This window comes from Olea europaea, chromosome 17, assembly GCF_002742605.1.
Source record: "Olea europaea var. sylvestris chromosome 17, O_europaea_v1, whole genome shotgun sequence".
NCBI lineage: Eukaryota > Viridiplantae > Streptophyta > Magnoliopsida > Lamiales > Oleaceae > Olea > Olea europaea.
In genome coordinates, this window is record NC_036253.1 from 10,363,352 (window position 1) to 10,385,341 (window position 21,990).

At 31.9% G+C, this 21,990-nt stretch overlaps 1 protein-coding gene across 1 annotated transcript; it reads left to right on the forward strand.

Annotated features, from left to right (window-relative positions):
* Nucleotides 1-10,098: 10,098 nt before the first annotated feature.
* LOC111365804 (transcription repressor OFP15-like) lies at nt 10,099-11,326 on the forward strand. Its single transcript, XM_022986321.1, has one exon. It carries the CDS (start codon nt 10,279-10,281, stop codon nt 11,101-11,103), a length of 825 nt encoding a protein of 274 aa, XP_022842089.1. The 5' UTR covers nt 10,099-10,278; the 3' UTR covers nt 11,104-11,326.
* The last annotated feature ends 10,664 nt before the right edge of the window (nt 11,327-21,990 follow it).

A 21,990-nucleotide genomic window follows, 5' to 3' on the forward strand; every position in this document is an offset into this window, starting at 1 on the left:
ATAATTGCAGTATTTCTTTTCTTATATGCTCAATTTTGACATTGTTGTTAAATTGACATTGTTGTCAACCATCTATAGAAAATTCCAACTACTCTTCAAAATATTTCATCTCGAAATTACTTGGTATAACTTCAATTTCAACACTGTTTTTATGTACTCTTCAGCTTCCCAAAAAAATCGGAATACCATTATATTTGCATATCGAAAACATTCTATTCACATGATAATATCGTGTAAAAAGTGTTACCATATATATATATATATGGTAACAAAAAGGTTGTATCAATCCGTATGCTTCACAAATAAAAGGTATTGATATTTCCAGGAAATAATAGTCAAATATCCTAGTAACCTGGAATGAGGAGGCTATCAGTAGTTTTTGTTTCATTCGTCGTGTAACATGTGCGTGAATATAATCTAATCCCATTTTTGTGAAGCACTACAATTACAACCATGGTACAATTGCGAGGAATATTTTGCACAGGGACATTTCAGCTGCAGGAATGAAGATTTAGTGAATTGTACAAATAAAATAAAGAGTGTTAAAGGTCCTACTAATTATGGGGAAATGGGGGATAAAGGTACTATAAATTTATTGAACCATCACACCAATTGCTTTTCAAATTAACAAGGAGATTGGATTTGGTGGTTGGGTAGATGATGACCATAATTACTTTTCCTCTTCAACTTGCTTATAAATACAGTGTCACTATATTCTCACTCCTAGACAACTTAGTGGAATAGCATTGTGAGAATTTGTGTCTCTCAAAGACACATTTTGTTTCATGAATACTTTACTACATCAGCATAATGAGTTCGTCCACAGGAAGCATCGAATCGTTCAATATGGATGAGCCGTTGCCGGTTCCCAGTTCCTCTCCGTTATTTTCAATCTACATTTCCTCAAACGATGAGGAAATTAAGCTTCATACGGGTTGGAGAGTCATTTTCCCTGTTCCCTTCCCAAACTTGGAAGATGTTGGGAGTGACGATGGTTTGTCACAGAACGATGTGCTTGATGCGGTGTTCGCGATCGACGCTGCCTATGGGAGGGAGTCTGAGGACGATGATAGGCTGGCGTACGTCCTAGAAAATGAGGTAATTATCATCTCGTCTGACGAGTTAGGTGAAGACAGCGGGGGAGAAAGTTCAGTTGTCGATGACGAGTGAAATGTCGGCTGTGGAGTGTAGTAAATAAGCAGTGTATAGTCCATTCTTTTGTAGGGATGAATTTGGTTAACACAGAACCAAAATGTCTGCATGAACATGTCCCTTGGCAGTAATCTGGGTAGTGTATTTTGTGTATAGTCCAGTCCGGCTGAACTGTCAAGAATTACAGATTTCTATTTGTCGGGAACGACAAATTAACCTATATCTATATTTTGGACCACGTTTAGTGGATGTTATGAAATGCTGTTTATCATGAGCTGAATTCTCTCCGCAGATGACGATGTTACACATTATAAATTTACAATTCATTTTGCCTATTAAATGGGGTTCATGATGCGTGCAATCCAACAAGAAAAGGACAACGACCCAATTTACAATTCATTTTGCCTATTACCTTAAAGTATTTTGAATGACTGTACACTTGGAGGGTTAGCTGTACATGTTTAAAGACATTGTTTCAAGCATGTTACAATTACGTTGTTTCCCTTTCATAGAATGAAATTCGTATGTGCACAGAAGGATGCCAAACATCCAGAAACGATAATTATCACAATCTTTATAACATAATTTCATAAGGTACAGTGCACTACGGAACATTGAACATACAACGTCGACTACACTAAAAACGTTTAAGGAACTTGTGATACATTAGGGTCTGAACATGTGATCCGATTATGACCAAGACGACCACAATGGGTGCATTTCCTCCTCGACCATGCAGACTCATGTCTTGAACGCTTACGTCAGGTCAGTGGTCTACCTGGAGGGCGACGTACGAGTGGTGGCAAAATAGGAGTAAATGTAATTAAACTGGGAACAACCCAGTCCACTTCACGTCCAACAGGATATATAGCTTCGCTATAGGCACCCCTCCAATATTCAGATGTGTAATAAGGGAAGCAAAGGTCATACAAAGACTTCCCTCTGAAGCAAGCAGCACGAGTTGTTTGAACACATGGCATACGGTTTAGTTAGAACTCATAATGTGTGCAGGTGTCTTTGAAAAAGTTAACTATGTCCACGTCGTTGGATATTCCAACCTGAGTTAAGTTGTTTGTCAACAAATGGGCTCGAAGCCTAGTTCCACTTTCGAATGTCATCCGTAACTCAATTTTCTATCCTCGACGTCAATACTGTACTGCATTCGATCGCATTTTTTTAACGTTCATAAAACCACTTCTGCATAGTACTCTGAATGTGTTCAACCAATCAAGTTATCGGTAAAGAACGGGCTTTTCTCAACATGGAGTTCAAAGACTCAACGTTGTTGTTTGTCATAATGTTGTAACAGTGGCCAATAAATAGTGCTCGAGACCAAAATGAATAACTTGCACGCTTGAAGTACCCGTGCGCTCTTGCGCTCACCCTACGAATCTGTCCCATGAGTCTTTCAACGTCCTCGACCAGATAAGTCGTAGCAGCTCGTTTGAATAGAAGTATTGCACTTGCGTTGCTGCACCGCTGTATTAGGTTCTTTTCGAGATGCCAAATACAACAACCATGGTGAGACAATGGAAACAACTGAGTAATAACTTTGTCAATGCTCTTTTTCCTGTCCGAAACAAATACGAGGTCTTTGGAGTCCCCTATAAGCTCTTTCAAGTTGGACATAAACCACTTTTAGGATTTATTTGTTTCAGCATCCACGATCCCCCATGCTAACGGATATATCTGCTTGTTACCATCTTGGGCAGTTGCTAGTAGAAGTGTCCCTTTGTATGGACCCTTCAGATGACTACCGTCAACACAAATAACGGGTCTCAAGTATTGCATGTAATCACTTGCACCGAAAGCTAGGAAAAAGTAATGAAACCTATTTTGAGAATCGAGTTCTATGTGGATTACTGTCCTTGGGTTACTCTCTCCTACGACGTGGCAGTATCAAGATAATTTTCGAAAACTGGCTTCCGGTGTACCGTGTAGCATAGTTAAGGCATGAAGCTTTCCCCTACGAGCTTTGTTGTAACTGATTTTCAAATCGAACTCACATTCCATATCACGTGCAATAGTGGTAGGGTCATACGATTGATATGGAGTATCCAGTTTGTCCAAAATGTGCTCGACAATTACAGAATTAGTGGCACGCCGATGTGCGTTACGACGAAAATCAAGGGAACATGTGTGCACGTTGATGAATTTAAGGATCATGAAGATTGCAGATTGATTGAAAGTAGAAGCACGTAGCATCCACTTGCAATAATCATCCACACATACAACGGTTAACATTTTCATGCTTGACCTGCTCATCCGAAATTGAAACTTCTCTTGCAAAGCAAGCACATGAATCTTTGAGTACAATTGTTTCTTGCTAAAGAATATTTGCTTTTCGACGAGAACGACGGCTGTAATCCACTCATTTGTGTCCAAACTCATGGAATGTGATGACATTGGCTGGTCAATTTCAGCAATAATAGCATCATCTGTACCATGTAACAGGTTGTCTAAGTGCTCAACGGATGCTGCAGCCTCGATATGGTCAATTGAAGGTGCGGGTGCTTCGTTGTTCGACCCACTGTGCTGATGATTGAGCTCACCATGTCTTAAAGTCTGGGGACATTCCATTAGGCTGAACCGGTTCTCTGCACAGTTTGCTTCCCTCGCCATGTCAACACTCGAGACCTCGGTTTCCATAATAGTGACGCATATGTCCCAATTTAGGTCCTCATCATCGCGTATCTCTATCGGAGGTATATTCAAATTTGGGACTTTGAACTTCAATTCAATTTCATTGCGGGATTCAACAATACCAAGTTTGTCCTTCAATCTTAATATAAGTTCTGCTACGGTAATGCTTCTCAGCGCTAAAATGGAAGTCGTTTTGTCTCCTCTCTACTTCCATTCGTCATCCACATGAACAAAGTCCCACCCATGCGACACGATGAATCTCAGATCCTGAGTCATACCTGAAATGTTGGGAGTACAAAAGTTAGAATTCTGCACATTCATATGTCGAAGGATTTAATACAGTCAAATTGGCGCATTTCAATACTTTGATCCATGTAGTACCAAAAAGAGAAAGCTTTTCAGGTGTCAAAATCTGCAATTGAATTCTCTATCCTTCCCGATAGTTACTAAATGTCGATTTCGACAGTTAAAATGTATAACCCGATAGTTTCTATGAAACTGCTCAACAGTTGAACGGCATAAGTTTTGGGAAATCTACAAAATCATGTGTTTTACTGTTTCAGGAATTTATTGCAACACATTAATAGTCATAATCAATTCTCAACTACAACTTCAACTAATCTTCCCACACACAAAGAAAGTATAACTCAATGCTTCATTAAATATGGAATGCTTCACATTTTGTTGAGAATATTGGTATTTTTTCCCTTTCTAAGATATACCAAAAATAAAAAATATCAATGAATAAGAGATGAAATATTGACAATTAATTCTGACCATGCTCTATTGAATATTTAAAGTAGTCAAGTATGACATGAAAAGATTTCTTTTCTACTACCTTACCTTTGAGATTGATCAATGGCTTTCCTTCATGCCTTGTTGATAATGGAAGGGGGATGATGAAGAAGAAGAAGCTATTTCAACTCCTACGTGTGTTTGCTCTTTGTACACATTCCACCCATTTTTTTAATCAAAAATTCATATTATACAATATAATATTCATTTCTTCAATATTAACAATAAAGATAAATAAATAATCACATCACACCATTAATTGCATTCAAATCAAGCATTTATTGCTCATAAAAAGGTGTCAAAGGGTAAGATAGACATTTTGTAGGAAAAAAGTGACATTTTTGAAAAAAAATTGTGCAAGACAAAATTTTTTGTGCATTTTCAAATTTAGTGACATTTATGTAAATTCTCCTATTTTGAATTATAATGGGTTGAATATTATTTTTTGAAGAATGAGTGGTTGAGAAAGAAAGAAATTTTTTTGATTTATGTGTAATATTATTTTGTGAAAGATTGTGTGATTGAAAATAAGAGAGAGAAAAATGAAATTTAATTTAATGGAGGCCAAATCGAGGCTATATCTCGATGTATTCATGAAAAAATACAAATTAAACAACTCAATAATGAGTTGTAATTTTTTTTCAAAAAAAAAACTGATTTTCTATATTATTAATATTTAAAATAATATTAATTTATTGTCCTCGAAGGGTATGAATTATAATTTTTAATATTACAGAAAAATATTGACATATTGCTTTTGAAGAAGTAATAATTAAAGATAATATGCTCACAAAATAGCACAATTTCGAAGAATATATAACATTTTGATTTTATGCTTATCCTTGAAAAAAACATATAATTAATGTCATGAGAACATTGATTAATTTGACTATTTGAATGTTATATGATTATATAATTTTTAATTTTATTCTTCGAAATTAAATTATCTAATTATATTTTATATTGAACTAGAAGTTAATTTGACTTTATTGTTTAGAATGATCAGTTGGATCATCATTTGATTAATAATGATCCGAACTTAAAAAATCAAATGAATATTCAATGAAGAACCAGAAAATTCTTCAACTCAATCCTATATGATGTTTGTTCTCTTTCATGCAAATTTTTTCATTAGTCATTATTAGCCAAAAAAGGAACTGAATTCCTTATATTTTTGAAAATTAATATGGGCAATAAATGGGTCTCATCATTCTCCACGTTGATCATCTAAATATTATTTATATCTAATTGATTTGATACATATACTAGATGATTGCATGGTGATGCAGCTTGAAATTTATGAAATTATTGCTCAAATTTTAAATTATGAGCATAATTTTTATATTATATATAATCAAAATTGTGGCTTATTAGTGCTAGTAGATATAATCTCAACATTTTAATAAGTGTTAGTTAGGATGTCGATAAATGGTTTAATACTATGATTTGTTAAACGCCTCTAATTAATCAAAGTTAGTTAGTGTTAGTTAGAATGTCGATAAATGGTTTAATACTGTGATTTGTTAAACGCCTCTAATTAATTTAATTGAAAACAAAGTACTTTCCATTTTTGTTCACAAAATTCTATTAAATATTATGCCAACATCATAGTTCTCCCTATTATAATTAGTTTATGGCCAGAGCTTAATTTTTTTCACTAACTATTTTAATAGTATGGTATATGTAAAATTGAACCACCACAATATAATGAGATGAAAAATAAAGAATGTTCAGAATAAATGTGTAGTTCGAACTCTTATCCCAAAATTGGCGATATTTTATAATACTGAAAAAATGTTTGATAATTTGATTGGACAATTCTCTCAGCATTAGAGGAAGGAATTAAGAATTTAAAATAATGTATAAATGCATCATCATCTAAATCCTCACAAAATATCATTCAACCTAGAAGTTCGAAAGATAATTTATTTAGATGAATTTACTGATCAAAGAGATAAACAATATCTCACGCACTAGTTTTAAATACTCCAATATGAATTGAAATTTATGATGACAATTTGTTAGCATTATTATGGAAAAAGAAATAGAATCAAAAAGAAAAAATCGTCGACAATAATTTTGCGCATGATGTACTGCATCAAATAGTGAGGAATCAAAATAAGCCCTCATTTGGTCCCATTATTTGATGTTATTATTTTTGGAAAGTATTTTTTTGAAAAATGTGTGGTTGAAAAAGAATAAAAAGTTTTTTTTATTTATTTGTAATATTTCTTTATTGGAGAATATGTGATGAAAAAAAAAGGGAGAAAAATGTATTATAAATTTAATAGAGCTGAAACAGGGATAAATGCATTGAAATATATCGATCGAAGTAATAATTGACCAAATAAAATGGACACATATAGTATAATGGCATTAGAGAATATTTGTTGAAGGAATGCTATAAAATGGCGATGTCTGCCTATATGTTTTTATAAAGAAAACAAATATTTGATTTACAATTATGGCAGTTTATGTTAATGATTTAAATTTAATTGAAATTTCTAAAGAGCTCTACAAAACTACTGATTATTTGATAAATGAATTTGAGATGAAAGATTTAGAAAAAAATCAAAATTTTTCTTGGGTTACATATTAAACACTTCCTAGAATGATTATTTGTTTATCAGTCTACATATACATAAAAAGTTTTAAAAGTTTTTATATGAATAATGTACATTGATTAGCATCATCTATCGTTGTTCAATCACTTGATATGAAAAAGATCTATATCGTTTACTTGAAGATTGAGAAAATATTCTTGGTCCTGAAGTAACATATTTTAGTGTAATTGGAGTATTAACTTATCTTGCAAACTGAAATCGATCTGACATAACTTTTTCTATAAATCTCATTGTAATATATAGCTCTATACCAACTTCAAGACATTGGAATGGTGTTAAACCTATTTTTAGTTACTTAAAAAGTGAACTGTTGATTCAAAATTATTATATTCTCAAAAGTTGAGATTTACTTTAGTGAGATATGCATGTTGACCTTTGGTTGACTTCTCGTTTTGATTATCACAAATAAATTGTGTTTATTTCTAATAAATTGAATTCAAGTATTGATAGAAAATATTGAAGACACATGTTCAAAACAAGGTGATTTGCAAGTGACAATTGACATGAAATCGGTATAAAAATTGTGAAGATTACTATCGAGATAAATGACAAAATGTAATTTAGCATGCACAATGAAGAGTTTCATTGGAGATATTAGACTTATACATATTAATCTCATATGTAAAGGTACTAAGCTTTGGTATTTGGCAATGAATCGTAAAAAGCTCAAAATTTATTTTATGCACGAAAATAATCACGTAACCAAAACGTTTGTAAAAAGACTATTTTTCAAAGGTAAAGATTTCAATCTTAAGTTTGAATAGTGTCATATACCTTGAAAAATCAAGTAAAAACAACCTTCAAAAGATTATATTTGTCAAAACCATAAAATAAGGAAGTTGTGGAATATCTGCCGTAGTAGACGTCCAGCAAGTCTGACAATAAAAATTTTTGACCGTTCTGAATTCTGACTTACAATGGCTACTGCACTGTCGGGTACTCTAGCAGGCATCCGATAGAAGGCGTCCGGTTGGACAGACTTTTAACTATTTTTCAACTATAAATACCATCTCACTTTGCCTTCATTGATAGACTTTCCTTGAGTATTTAAGTGAAGCTTTTTATTGATCTCAACTACTTTGTTTTCAATCTTTAGAAAATCAAAATATTTATCTTTTGAAAAACTTTTTGAATAATCAGATTTGTGAAAATCTTTTATCTCATCAAAATTTTTCAACAACCAACACTTGAGCTATACTTATTGCTATTTATTGAAGCGTTAGCCTATTTCCCTGTTGATACTTGATTGTGATCATATCTTTATTAAGAAAGAAGCTTTTACTTGTAATATCATTTTTCTTGTTCGATTGTGGGTCGTATTGAAGTCTCGAAAATGTCAATGTTATAAATGGATCGGTGCTCCTTTGTTGTAAGTTATTGGAAGTGTTGTAAGGGTTGGATTGCTAATAAGTCAATCAACAATAGTGAAAAATTCCTTGCTCGTAATAGAAAGCTTGGTAATGGGGAACCGTTGATTGGATCGAACCTCCATAATTACATCGTTTGCACATTCTCTTCCCTTTTATTTATTACTTTCTTATTTGTGTTATCTTACTTGAGTATTAATTGATTTGTTATTTGTTTAAGATTATGATTATTTTCAAAAAGGTTTCAAATAACCAATTTATCCTCTCTTAGTTAGCTATTTTTGGGCTTTCAATGCAGATTCAGATTATCTATTTGACCCACATAAAGTTAAATTACAAACAGGATATATGTTTACACATGAGAAAATAGTCATATCATGGAGATCTGTGAAGTAATCTTTGACAACAACATCTTCAAGTCATTTTGAAATTATTGCAATTCACGAAACATGTGAGAATGTGTATGGCTAAGGAACATGACCCATCATTTTCAAGCATCATGTGGGTTAACTTCAACAAAAGATATTTTAACAATTTTGTATGAAGATAATGCAACTTGTACTGCACAACTCAAAAGGGACTATATTTAAAGATGACAGGACGAAACATATTTCTTCAAAATTCTTTTATTGACATGAGTTTTAAAAGAATGGTAAAATCGATATCCAACAAATTTGCTCAAGTGACAATGTGGCTATTTATTTACAAAAATATTGTTGACATCTACATTGAAGAAATTTGTTTATGATATTGGAATGCATTGACTTAAAGATTTTCAGTGATCAACATCATCAGGAGTTGTTGTACTTTTTTTTTTTCCTTCGCTTAAGTTTTATCCTATTAGATTTTCCTAACAATATTTAATAAGTGAGCATTTATTTTTATTACTCCAAAATAATTGTACTCTTTTTTCTTCGTTTGATATTTTTTTGTCCCATTGAATTTTTATCAAACAATGTTTTAACGAGACGATATTTTGTTATGCGTCATTCAAGAAGGAGTATTATAAATGGTAAATTTAGTAACGAATTACAATTGTATCTCTACAATCCTAAAAATTATTACCGTTATATCCCTCCTTCTTCTCTATAAATATAGGGTTTTAATTCTTAATAAAACACACAAGTCTATTAATTATTCTTCTCTCTTTTCATAACACAAAATATATTTTGTGATTATACTCAAAATACTCAAAATAAAAGTAATCCGATTTCTCCTTACAATGACAATTCCTACCCACCCAAATAATCCATTATTTCCAGAAAAAAAGGTGTTCAATTAAAATGCGTTTTCTGTGTTATTTCCAATATTAAAAAAAATAAAAAACCTAAATAGAAAATTGAAAAAGAATTTAAAATTTAAAATTAAAATGCAAACCAAGCTTAAACATTTTTTAGTGTGCTTGTAAGTGATAAATTGTTAAAGAACTTTTAAATTACTTATTTTGCTAAAAAGGAAAGTAAAATAAATACGGTACCCAAATAAACTCCCGTTTGTTTTCAAGGGAGCATTTCTCCTCTTTAGTTCTTATTTCGAAATATAATTATGACCCCACCAACCTTCTCTTCGTCGTCCCAATTCTTTCACTCTTTTCAAATCTGCCATTAATTACCCTATCGAAGCTTTAAGGCTTTTACAATAAACGCGAATTTCAAATCATATTTCTCCTCAGTTCAATGCCCACCCTACCTTAGATAATGGGCAAAAAACTTAAATTTCCTTTTCTTTTCAAAGCCACCGAAACCACCGCCACCAGTTCTTCATGGCCATGGCCAACTTGTGTCAACAACCCAAAAACCCTTTCTTTCCGAGCCAACAACAATGAGATATTCAAGACTATGAATTCTGCCTACCTCGACAAAACCGCAATTGAAGAAATTCTTGACACTCCGGATTCAGCTTTTAGCATTAGCAACTCTCATGATGAAAGTTTTTCAATTGCATCAAGAAATGATGATTCGAATATCGAGAGGGTGATTCGAGATTTAAGATCAGATAGGTTGTTTTTTGAGCCTGCAGAGACTAGTTCAATCCTGGAAGAAGCCAAAACTGATGAATCTTTTCCTTATAAAGAAAGTGCAGTAATGGCTATGGAATCCAGGGATCCCTCTGTGGATTTCAGATTATCAATGGAGGAAATGGTGGAGGCCTATGGATTGAAGAATTGGGAATTTCTTGAAGAACTTTTAACTTGCTATTTGAGAGTTAATTCCAAGAAAAATCATGGGTATATTGTTGGAGCTTTTGTTGATTTATTGGTTCATCTTGAATTCTTGGCCTCAAATTCTTCAACTTCTTCCACAGACCATGAGCACTGTTCTTCTTCTTCTGCTGCCACACAATATTCTTTCACTTCTCCTTTTTCATTTTCTTCTTCTACTAATTCATTCACTAGTCCTTGTTTATCTTCCTTGGAAAATGAAGATCAGATCACCGAGAAAAATGTTGGCACCTCTTCATCTGAATTAGTCATTATTCAGCACGCGTCCAGTTCAAACACAATCTTGCCTCTAGATGTTTGATTGTTTGAAAATTTTAAGGAAAAACTGTAGAGAATTAGTTGAAGATGACAGTTTTTTGATTTTTGTTATGAAAATTACTGTTCCCAGAAATTGATAACAATGTTTTTTTGCTCTATCAGGAAATTCTTTGTCTGTCTTGTGCTGATTGCTAGAACACATCTACTTCTTCCATGCTTGATACAGTTTTCTGATTTAACAGTGCAAAAATAAGTCACTGTAATAATCACTGTTTGTATATGAACGATAAGCCTAGTTGTTACGAAAATCTCGTTTCAACTGTTCAATCACTATCATGCTGAATCCCATGTTGTGATTATTTTTTATTTTTATGTTTAAGCATGTTTAGATGCAAGTTTCGTAAATATTGTGCTCATATTCATCGTATAATACCTGGTCATAGTTGTAGGACGTCCCTCTTTCCGTACCCTAGAATCTATAGATACCGGCTGAGGTCCGATAATTTACTTTGACAAACGTACATCTTTAACGATGACAACGCTTGAACATCAATAACTCTTCTCAAATGTTTATACACTTGCACAAACCAATACTATTCTAAAATGAATTTTGTGCTTGAATCTTGATTCCCGTTGAACCTCATTATGTCAACATATTTATTTAAAATTGAGTTCTTGAAAACACCCTCTCACGTGCCTTTGGCCTTCTTCTCATCGAAGCCTAACACATGCAAAATTTTTATATACACGATGATAAGATTTGATTAACCTAGAATCTTAAGTTGTTAAACAGCCATATTTATTTATTTAAATATAGTCTCCAACAATTTCCAATTGGGCTCTCTTGCGACCTAGAATTTGAATGTATGTAATTAGGGTCCGTTTGATTGCAAAGATAAAATTTTGATGGAAAGAAAACGAATTTCGGGAAATTGAATTGCCTAAAAATTATTTTCTTGGGAATTGTCAATTTTTGTGTTTGATTGGTATAATTTTCCATGTGGAAAATTTTGATATAAAAGTATTTTTTGGGATTCGTTTGACTTTATTTTACATAAAAATTATCAATTAAAGGGATCAAATTTACTGGTATTGATGATAGAATTTGTTTCCATTGCCACAAAAAAAAAATCTATATTTTGATTTTCGTTTGACTTTGTTTTAAATGAAAATTATCAATTAAAGGGAAATATTTTTTTAAAATAATTTTTTGAATTTCTTTTCACTACAAAAAAAAGAAAAAAAAACGTAAACAGTAAGTTGGAGAACCAATTCCCACCAATACCAATTTCCAAGACAAACAAGAAAACCGAATTCCATGAAAAATAAAACCTATCAAATGCACAAAATTGGAAGGTGGAATTCCAATTCCAATTTCCATGAAATTCAAACCAATCAAACAAACCCTTATTTCTGTTTCTTTTTGAAATGAACCATAGGACATACTAAATACACAAGGGTTATTTTACAGCAATATTAGCATTAATAGGGGTGATGTTTGCTTTTGAATTCAAATTGGAGAGTAGCTATCATTTGATAGCAACAAGACTGAGGATGAAATAAGGTGGTCCTGTTTATATCTGCAGCATTATCATGGACCAGAATATGAGAAAAAATACATTCATATAAATGTTAACTAGAACATGGGCAAGAGATCTTTTTCAAGAGTTAGAAATATTTCTATTATAAACTGGGCAAAAACAAAATATTTGTGTACTGCTAACACTTTTTCTGATCAGGGTTACCATTTCCTTTCTTTTTCTACCTTTTTTTGGATGAAATTAGAAAAAAATAAAATAAAATAAATTAAGAAAAGGATTTTGTTGATGTACGAAATTAAAAAAAGAATTCCTAGTCTAGGTCTGTTGCTTGAAATCTGTATAAACTGCAAAACAATAGGCAGGTTGGTTTATTCGACTAGTGACAACTAGAATAAGATGTGATGGTCGACCCAACTCCAATAGTCAAGTTAGTTTTATGCAGGAAGTCCCACAGAATTTCAATAATTATGCGACAGCTTTCTTAGCTGGATAGAACGATCAACTGATGTTCGTATGTCTATTTGGTTGGTGAGAGTGTTGAACTTGGTAACTCATAAATTTCTGATATCCCGAGATTGTAATTTATTATAGTAATAATAGCCAAGTTTTATTTTAAATGTGCTGACATGGTTCATGAATGGTACCACGTGGATGATGTAGTATGTAGGATTTTAAAGTAGGTTATCTTATCTTCACAGGCCTCAGTCCTCACTGGATAAAGCAATTTGAATCCTTGTTGTGTATGCAAAGCTAAGCAGCCAAGAGTTAGAGGAAAAAACAAGATATTCTTATGGACGAGGGAGAATGTGGTCACTGGAGTGTTATTGTACATGTGAATCTGATTTAAATTATAGACTGGAAAACAATACATGCAGGGAAGGATTCATTCCTAAAGAGCTTAGTATCTTCAGTGACTATGGAGATTTGACATTATTGAACATGAAGTTAAACGAATTATACTACTAATATGGGTTTAAGTAACAGCTTATAAATGTATTTAAAAAAGTATAAAGAAATTCATCGAAATTAACATAATTTTATAGAGAATTGAACCATTAATCCTAAACATATTGCACAATTAATCTCTAATGATATAAAGTAACCAAATGTTTATTCAGAGCTCATTTGGCCTAGCAGAAAATGAAGTTACGTTGAGCCAACTTTATTTGATAACTTTTTTAAACAAACGTACATTTTCAAAATATTATTAAAATAAGCTCCAAATAAAAAATAGTATCAAAAGTAGTTTTTGACTTTCAAAAAACTTGCCAAATAAGTCATAAACGGTAATGTAATTCTTATTGCCGCACCAAATTCTAGGGCCGTTTGAGTTGAGTAATAAAATCTAGTTTCAAAGAGTTGGAAATCCATGGTTCGCGAGATGACTTTCATAGCCGAGGACCGACGTGCAACTGTAATGAAAAGTTACAGAGTAACTTGGTTATTTTAATATCTTATGAACCATATTACTATTTGAGCAATAGATTGAGACCAGTGCTACAATTTTTCTTATTTTAATAAGTTGTGAAAAATTAAATGAATTCACTCACTTCAAGATAGGGATGGCAATCGGGCTCGCCGGCTCGGGAAAAGCCCGAGTCGGCTCGGCTCGGGGCTCGGTAGACCCGAGCCTAAGCTCGGGCCGAGCCCCATTTTGGGGACACGGGCTTTGCCCGAGCCGGCCCGTGAGCTCGCGATCTTTAAAAAAGGGTGGAGAAAACGAGCCTGCCCGGCTCGGCCCGTAAAAAGCCCGAGCAAAAGCTCGGGCCGAGCCTATTTTTTTTGGCCTAGCTTTTGCTCGGCTCGGCTCGAGCCCGCAAAAAAGCTCGGTCACTTTAACCGGGCCGAGCCCGAGCCGAAACTTTAGGCTCGCCAGCCGGCTCGACCCGGCTCGTTTACATCCCTACTTCAAGATGAAAATTGATTTAATTAATAGTACTTGAAACTTGGGATCATAGTTCAAGTCTAAAAAAATAGAACGGCAATTTCATGGAGACATCTTAGCATGAAATGCTCCACTTTTCATGTTGTTTCTCCCAATAATTAAAGATAAAAATTGTTAAGTTGGTATATATTTATACTAACTAATTGTCAATCTTCAACGTTCAAAAGTTTCTGGCCTAATTAATATTTAATATCATTAATCTCAGAGCCCATAAATCTTGTCTCAGTGGCGAACCTTCTAAACTTTGTGTTACAGAAATTTTTTAAATTAAAATCTCACAGAGGAAGAAATTGTTTTAAATAATTCGAGTTGGATTGGTTTAAATTTTTTAGCACATGCAAGCAGGAAAATAGTTTTTACTCTTATAGAAATATATTTAAAATCCTTTATTCCGTTAGACTTGAAGTAAACAATCTTATCGCTTATTACTTACTATTAAGAATAAAAAGAAGTTAAAATCATATCATTCCTTAAATAAAAGTATCCTATCGCATATTACTTATTAATAAGAATAATAAAAAAAAGAAGCTAAAATCATATCATTTCTTAAATAAATGTTTAAGATTTTAAAAGTATACTAATAATTTCTTCATTTCTTATAATGAAATTATAAGCAATAAGTTTCTTGATTAGGAAAAGATAATAAATATATATCTGCTCAGTTTTATAGGGTTGAACATAATCATGTAAAAATTGGTCTATTTTAATACATTAATGTTTAATTTAATAAACTAAACATGTCAGGTGTAGAACTCCAAACGAATCGAAATAATCATAAGATAAGACAAGGCGTGAAATTCAATAAATTATTAATTATCTTGGAGAAATAAATTAACCAATTATGGAGCCCTTAATCTGCAGGCTCTAACTTGTCAATACATGGAAAGGAGTGAAGACCAATACATTTTTTTTAGTGTAATTAAAATTTATTTTAGGTCATTTTCTCCATAATGAGCTATTAATGGGATTTTCATTTCCAAGAGAAATTTACCTTTTCATTGAGATCATGATCCAAACAGTGTAGGAGTTGGTGCCCCTATTTACTTTTTTTTCATGTCTTGTTTAATGCATTCAAAAATGGGCCAAGGCCCAAAACAGTGTTTTCTCTTCTGTAGCATCCATTAATATGTTTGTTTTTGGTTCTTCCAAAATCTTGAATGACCAATGCAACAGAATTAAGCATAATAAGGGATGTTTGATAGGCATTTTTATGTACAAATGTATTTTAAAATAGTAAATTGATGTGAAATGTGTGGTTGAAAAATAAGAAAAAAATTTTGATTTACGTGTAATATTATCTTAATAAAGAATGTGTGGTTGAAAAGAAGAGGGAGAAAATGGATTTTGAAGAAAATGGCTACCAAACGGACCCTAAGTAGTCTAAAAAATTATTGCTTTTGAAAATATTGGATAATTTTGTTAAATTGTTTTGTCTAACTAGATGAGTTTTTGGGAAGCTTGTAGAAGGTAACTTCCACTAGAAGTCCTTCTACAAAAAGTAGAACAAAAGCAGAAACTCTGTCGTAACAGACTCCAAGTATTTACTCCAACAAAGAGATGGTTCACTCGATCATTTGTTCATCGACATTTGAATCGGCGGTTCTATTCTTGATTGATCTATAATGGATGATCAACAATACTTGAAATTTGAAGACTTTTAATCTCTAACTCATCGAGATTTATATTAATCCTCTCCAAATTTGTGTATCATATATATGTAATGAAAAATAATCATACATGATAAATATTTACAGTTGAAAATAATTATTCCATGTACATGTCGTGTGAACTCTATTCCCCTACACAAAAATAACCTTGAAACCTACTGAGGTTTCTGATTTATTATTTCACATGAAAGGATTTTGGGCATAAAATGACATGACTGTAATTAATTTAAACAGCAAGGACATTTAAGTAAAGTCGCATTTAATTCCCTGTCCTAATTCATAATGCAATTCACAATTTTTAAATGACAGTTTCCTTTCACATTTGTAAATTTTGTTCAAGAGAACTTTGTTTTTCTATGGTAAATGAAAAAAAAAAAAACAAAACAAAACAAAAACAAATCTCTCAATTTTTTCTTATAAACAGCCTTGTTTAGTAAGAGATATGCACATATTATATGAGAGTGCTATTTATTTTCTCTCTAAAATGGTTGTTATTAAGGAATCAATCACATATAGACTTGGACAATTATTTTTTAATTTGAAAGTTGATATAAAGGATAATTTATATCACCATCCCAAACTTTTAAAATTATTGCAATTCTTATCCTAATCTTTCATTTATTGCAATGTCGGTCTCAAACCTTTCATTCCTGTATGGCCACAAGACATCTCAACTCCATGAGTTGATCAGAAAAATATATTTTCACTAATTTTAAGAAAGACAAAATAATAACTTAGCATTTTTTTACATATAATATTTAAAAAGTAAATAAAAGAAATAGAAGAAAAGATAAAGAAAGTGGAAGTATATGAAATTCTTTATCTTCTCACCCCCAACCCCACCCAATCAAATCAAACCCATCCACTTGTTGAGCGAGCTGCCTTTGCCTCCGCCCGCTCCTACTATTTTGCCCTTTTTAAAATTGATCAAAACACATTTTTCTTGGTCAACGGACCTTTGGATGAAAATCGTCCAAAGTTCCTTTGGTCGCACATAAATTAAAGGTTTGATACAGATGCTGCAACAAAGGAAAGGATATGGTGAAAGTCATAAAAATGAAATATTTGAGACCGAAGCTTCAATTATCCCTTGATATAATTCACATTTTACACGAGTTTTCCTTTAGAAAATTGTCATTAGACAGAGTTTTTGAAAAGTCAAAAGATGCTTCTGATATTAAGAAGTTACTTTTGAACAAATTTTAATAATATTCTTGAAAATGCATTGGTTGATTAGAAGATTTTTAGAGAAAATCGATCTAAGTTAACATTCTCAGAAAATCTATTTTACTAAAAGCATAAACAAAAGCGAAAGACCTGTCAAGTGGGCTCCCAAAAATATTTTACATTCAATATTTTTTGTATCAAAAACGTGTATTAGTATATATAAAATCTTGTGTTACTTAGAAAGATAGCAAACATTTATTGGAGTTTGTACAAGGAAATGGTAGGTTTATATGCTTACAGCATCTCCAAGAGATTGTCTATTTTCAAAGGGTATATTTTGTAATTAAAAGAGCATCTATAAATTCAAAGAGTAAAAATTTTTAAATACTCTAACAACCTCTTTATTTTTAACACTTAATTCTATTACTTTCAATATGTATTTATTATTATTTTTCTATCTTTTATTTTTATTAGCTTCTTTTCAAATTAGTATATCATTTTCCTTCATTTTCTTTGTATATACCATTTAATTGGGTCTATATATGGAGCATCTGAAATTAGAATATTTTGAATACATTTAATTATAGAGAGTGAGTTCCGAACATACTCTCTATTTTAAATTAACAATTTGAAGAGTCCACGTAATTTTAAAGATTAACTCTTTAAAATAGTGAGCATTTCCCAATCGGAAGAAGGGATCTCATTATTGTGCTGCGTTTTAAATTTGAAGAGTCTCTGTTATAGTGCAGCGTTTTCAACTGAAGACAATGAAAAGAAAGGATCTTATTACCCAGAAAGTCAAAAACAATTACTGCTGCATTTATGTAGAATATGGACGGTCGAAATGAATTCGACAGTAATACCATAATTGTTGATGAAAAGCTTTTAAGTCCATTGACAAATGACAATTGAAACCCTATATATAATTCGGGATATGCACTTGAGGGTGGCAATAAATGAGTCCTGAGCTGGTGAGCAGGAAAATTTTCGAACAATAGTATACATTTGGTTAGTTTGATTAAAAAGGTAGATGTTTAATATAATTTCCCAACTATAGTGTCACCAAGAAAAGAAAAAGAAATTGCGACAAAATATTTTACTCTAGTAAAAGGAAAACTAAATATTCAACACGACTTAGTTTATAAATAAAAATTTTATATGAACTAGTCTATATATGCTTTTTATATATATATATTCTATTTAGAAACTAAAATTACATTTTACATTAAAGTAATTAAAATCATATGAAATTTATAAGTATTCAATTTTTACTGAATGACCAACTAACTGTCAAACTATCAAAGTTCTGTAAATTACTTGAACGGTAAATGACAAACAATTAATCGAGGTTTTGAAAACAAACTCAAATATTAACCCATTTATGGTAAAGTTTCAAGTATCGAAAGTTTGAATGGATTCTCAAAAGATTATGATTTTCTCAGTCAAATCGACATGTCCAATCCGACTTTTATAACATTGATATATCCTTTACGACATATATCCTTGTTGGTGGACATAATATGCAACAATAGGGTCTCCCATATGTCCATATTTTAGAGTAAAGGATTGGATAACGTTGGTGTGATCTTTTTCGTGGACAAGAGTTGGCATAACAAATGGCCTACAACAGCTCTGAAACCTCAAATCTTGATGGTCTAAATCAAAACATTTCATTTTATTGGGTGGGGAACTTCTCATATTTTATATTTATTTTCATGTCTAACGTTTAGCCAACAAGATTTACCAACTAAAAAACTCGTACGTTGGTGCAAAGTTTGTAAAGTGGGATCTTCTATATATGTGGTGACCCGTATGGTTTGGTGAATTATGGATGGATAATGCAAGGAGACTATAGCTATAAAATAAATAAATTTTTTTTTTATTTAAATTACAAGTATGAAATGAAGTGTTGACCTTCAAAGTTCAAATCCAATAAACCAGGCTATTAAAGATCCTTTACCACCTCCCCATCTGTCTACGTGTTATTTGCACACTTGTACACCAATAGCTACAAAGGTTGGCGTCCTTGAGTCAGCCCAACAACCATATGTACTTTGGACCAAATTAGTTAATTGAAAAAACATATAATTTAGTGTGGGAGAAAAAAATGGATAGAGTTTTGACTTCGATCATGCATGGAGTTATTATAGAAAAAATTAGGTCTAAGAGTATTTTCATCCTTATGGACAAGTACCGAACAATTATTGGTTGTCTTTTCCGCATATTTTATTTGATGACGATTCCTTTGTAACAGTCATTGCAAATATGTCGATAGGCTCCTCTCCACGAGGCCACAAGAATGTTCTGATGATCCCTAGTCCCTCCAAACAAGGCAAGTTTTGCAGTGGGAAATATGGAATCAAAAGGTTTTTATCTTATTTGGGAAGATTCGTCGTGGTTGATGTCTAGGGCAAACGGAGAAAGAATTTTCCTTAAGGCAAATAGGTCACACACTTGCCTCACATTACAAGTTAGATGACGTTTGATTTCGAACCCATCCTTTTCACATTGCTCAGCCTCCTGTGTAGATGAGGCGAGTTAGGCTTCATACAATCCCCAAGTGGTCATAGCTCAAGCGGGGCTTTATGCAACATTTGTAAGGCTCATTGATTTTGACGATGTGCTCGTAATTCATGGAAAGCCTTCGTGGCTCGTACTAGGTTCTCTTTGGTTCACATGAAGTGATGTATGGAGCGAACTTTTCTTGTCCTTGTTTGAGCCCCATTTTTGGGGAAAGAATAAATTTTTGAGTAGTGTATTGATGAGAAATGTGTAGTTAAAAAATAAAGAAACACTTTGGATTTATATGTAATATTATTTTATTGAAGAATGTGTAGTTGAAATGATATCAAAACACTATTGAAAATACATTTTTTTTTCAAAAAAATGGAACTCAAACAACGGCTTAATTTTCCATGCATTGAATTATTTTTACTACCAAAATTTTGAAACAATAAAATAAAACTATATCAAATCTCCATGATATGTTTTGAAAACGATTTTCAAATCCCTTGTCAATGTTGTAAGACTATAAAGAAGGTACCGATATAACTTCTTATCTTCCTCTAGTATAGATAAGTTTAAAATAATACATACTTTATATGTGATTCTATAAATATTTATTTTAAGGGTCCGTTTAATTGTAAAAATGGAATTTTAGCGTAAAGAAAACGAATTTCAAGAAATTAAATTGCCTAGAAATTATTTTCTTAAGAATTGTAAATTATTGTGATTGACTGGTATAATTTTTCACGTGGGTTGAAATAAAAATGTTTTAGTGTTCGTTTGACTTTATTTTACATGAAAATTGTCAATTAAAGAGATAAAATTTACTTGTATTGGGGATGAAATTTGATTCCATTGTCAAAAAAAATTTAAGAAAATAATCTATCTTTTAGTGTTCGTTTGACTTTGTTTTATATGAAAATTATCAATTAAATGGATGAAATTTATTACAATAATTCTTAAAATTTGCTTCAATTGCAAAATAAAATAAAAAGACGTCAAAAGGTGGAATTTGCTTTTGTGGCAACAAAAGATGGAAAAGGAATTCCATGCCAAATTTGTGCCATCAAACACATAAAAGATGGAAAATGGATGAAAATATAACACAATCAAACATGGCTTAAGGGTCCGTTTGATTGTAAAGATGGAATTGAATTGCCTCGAAAACGAATTTCAGGGAGTTGAATTGCCTAGAAATCGTTTTCCTGGGAATTGTAAATTATTGTGTTTGATTGATATAATTTTTCACGTGAAAAATGTTAAAATAAAAGTGTTTTTTGGTGTTCGTTTGTCTTTATTTTATATGAAAATTGTCAACTAAAGGGATAAAATTTATTGGTATTGGGAACGAAATTTGTTTTCATTGCCAAAACAAAAAAAAAATTCAAAAAAATTATCTATCTTTTGGTATTCGTTTTGGCTTTGTTTTGCATGAAAATTCTCAATTAAAGAGAAATATTTTTTACAATAATTTTTAGAATTTGTTTTCATTGCTAAAAAAAAAAAAAAAAAAAAAAGCTGGAATTCAAATTCCCACCATTGTGGTGAGAATTGAAATTCCATCAATAGAAGGAAAATGCTGATGTGATGGTAGTTGGTGGAATTTCAATTCCATGAAATTAAAAGGCTATCAAACAAGTCATTTTGCGAGAAAATGAATTGCATTTCCATTTTCTAGAGAAAATAAGGGTCAATCAAATATACTCTAATTGTAATTGATAACAAGTGGAACAATGTTGGGAATTAATGTTATAAAATATAGTTAACAATTTTTAAAAGTTAAAATTATTTATTTAGAATCGATTGTAACTTTTTTTAGGGTTTTCGTTGTGATAGATTAAATTGAAAAGCAATCAATTATCCAATGCACGATCATATCGTCATCAGGGAGGAGGTCCAGTATATGTATTGACATACCTTCAATGGAAAATTATATGAGTGAATGCTTACTAAAGTATGACGTGCATGGATACATATACACAATTTTCTATCATTTCTTTCGTTCAGATTTCACTTTCAAACTTCATTATTTTCATAATATCTTTATTTGTGCTTAGATTCGTAGCGTATTCGTCTTTTCTCTTTGGACCTCGAATCTCACTATA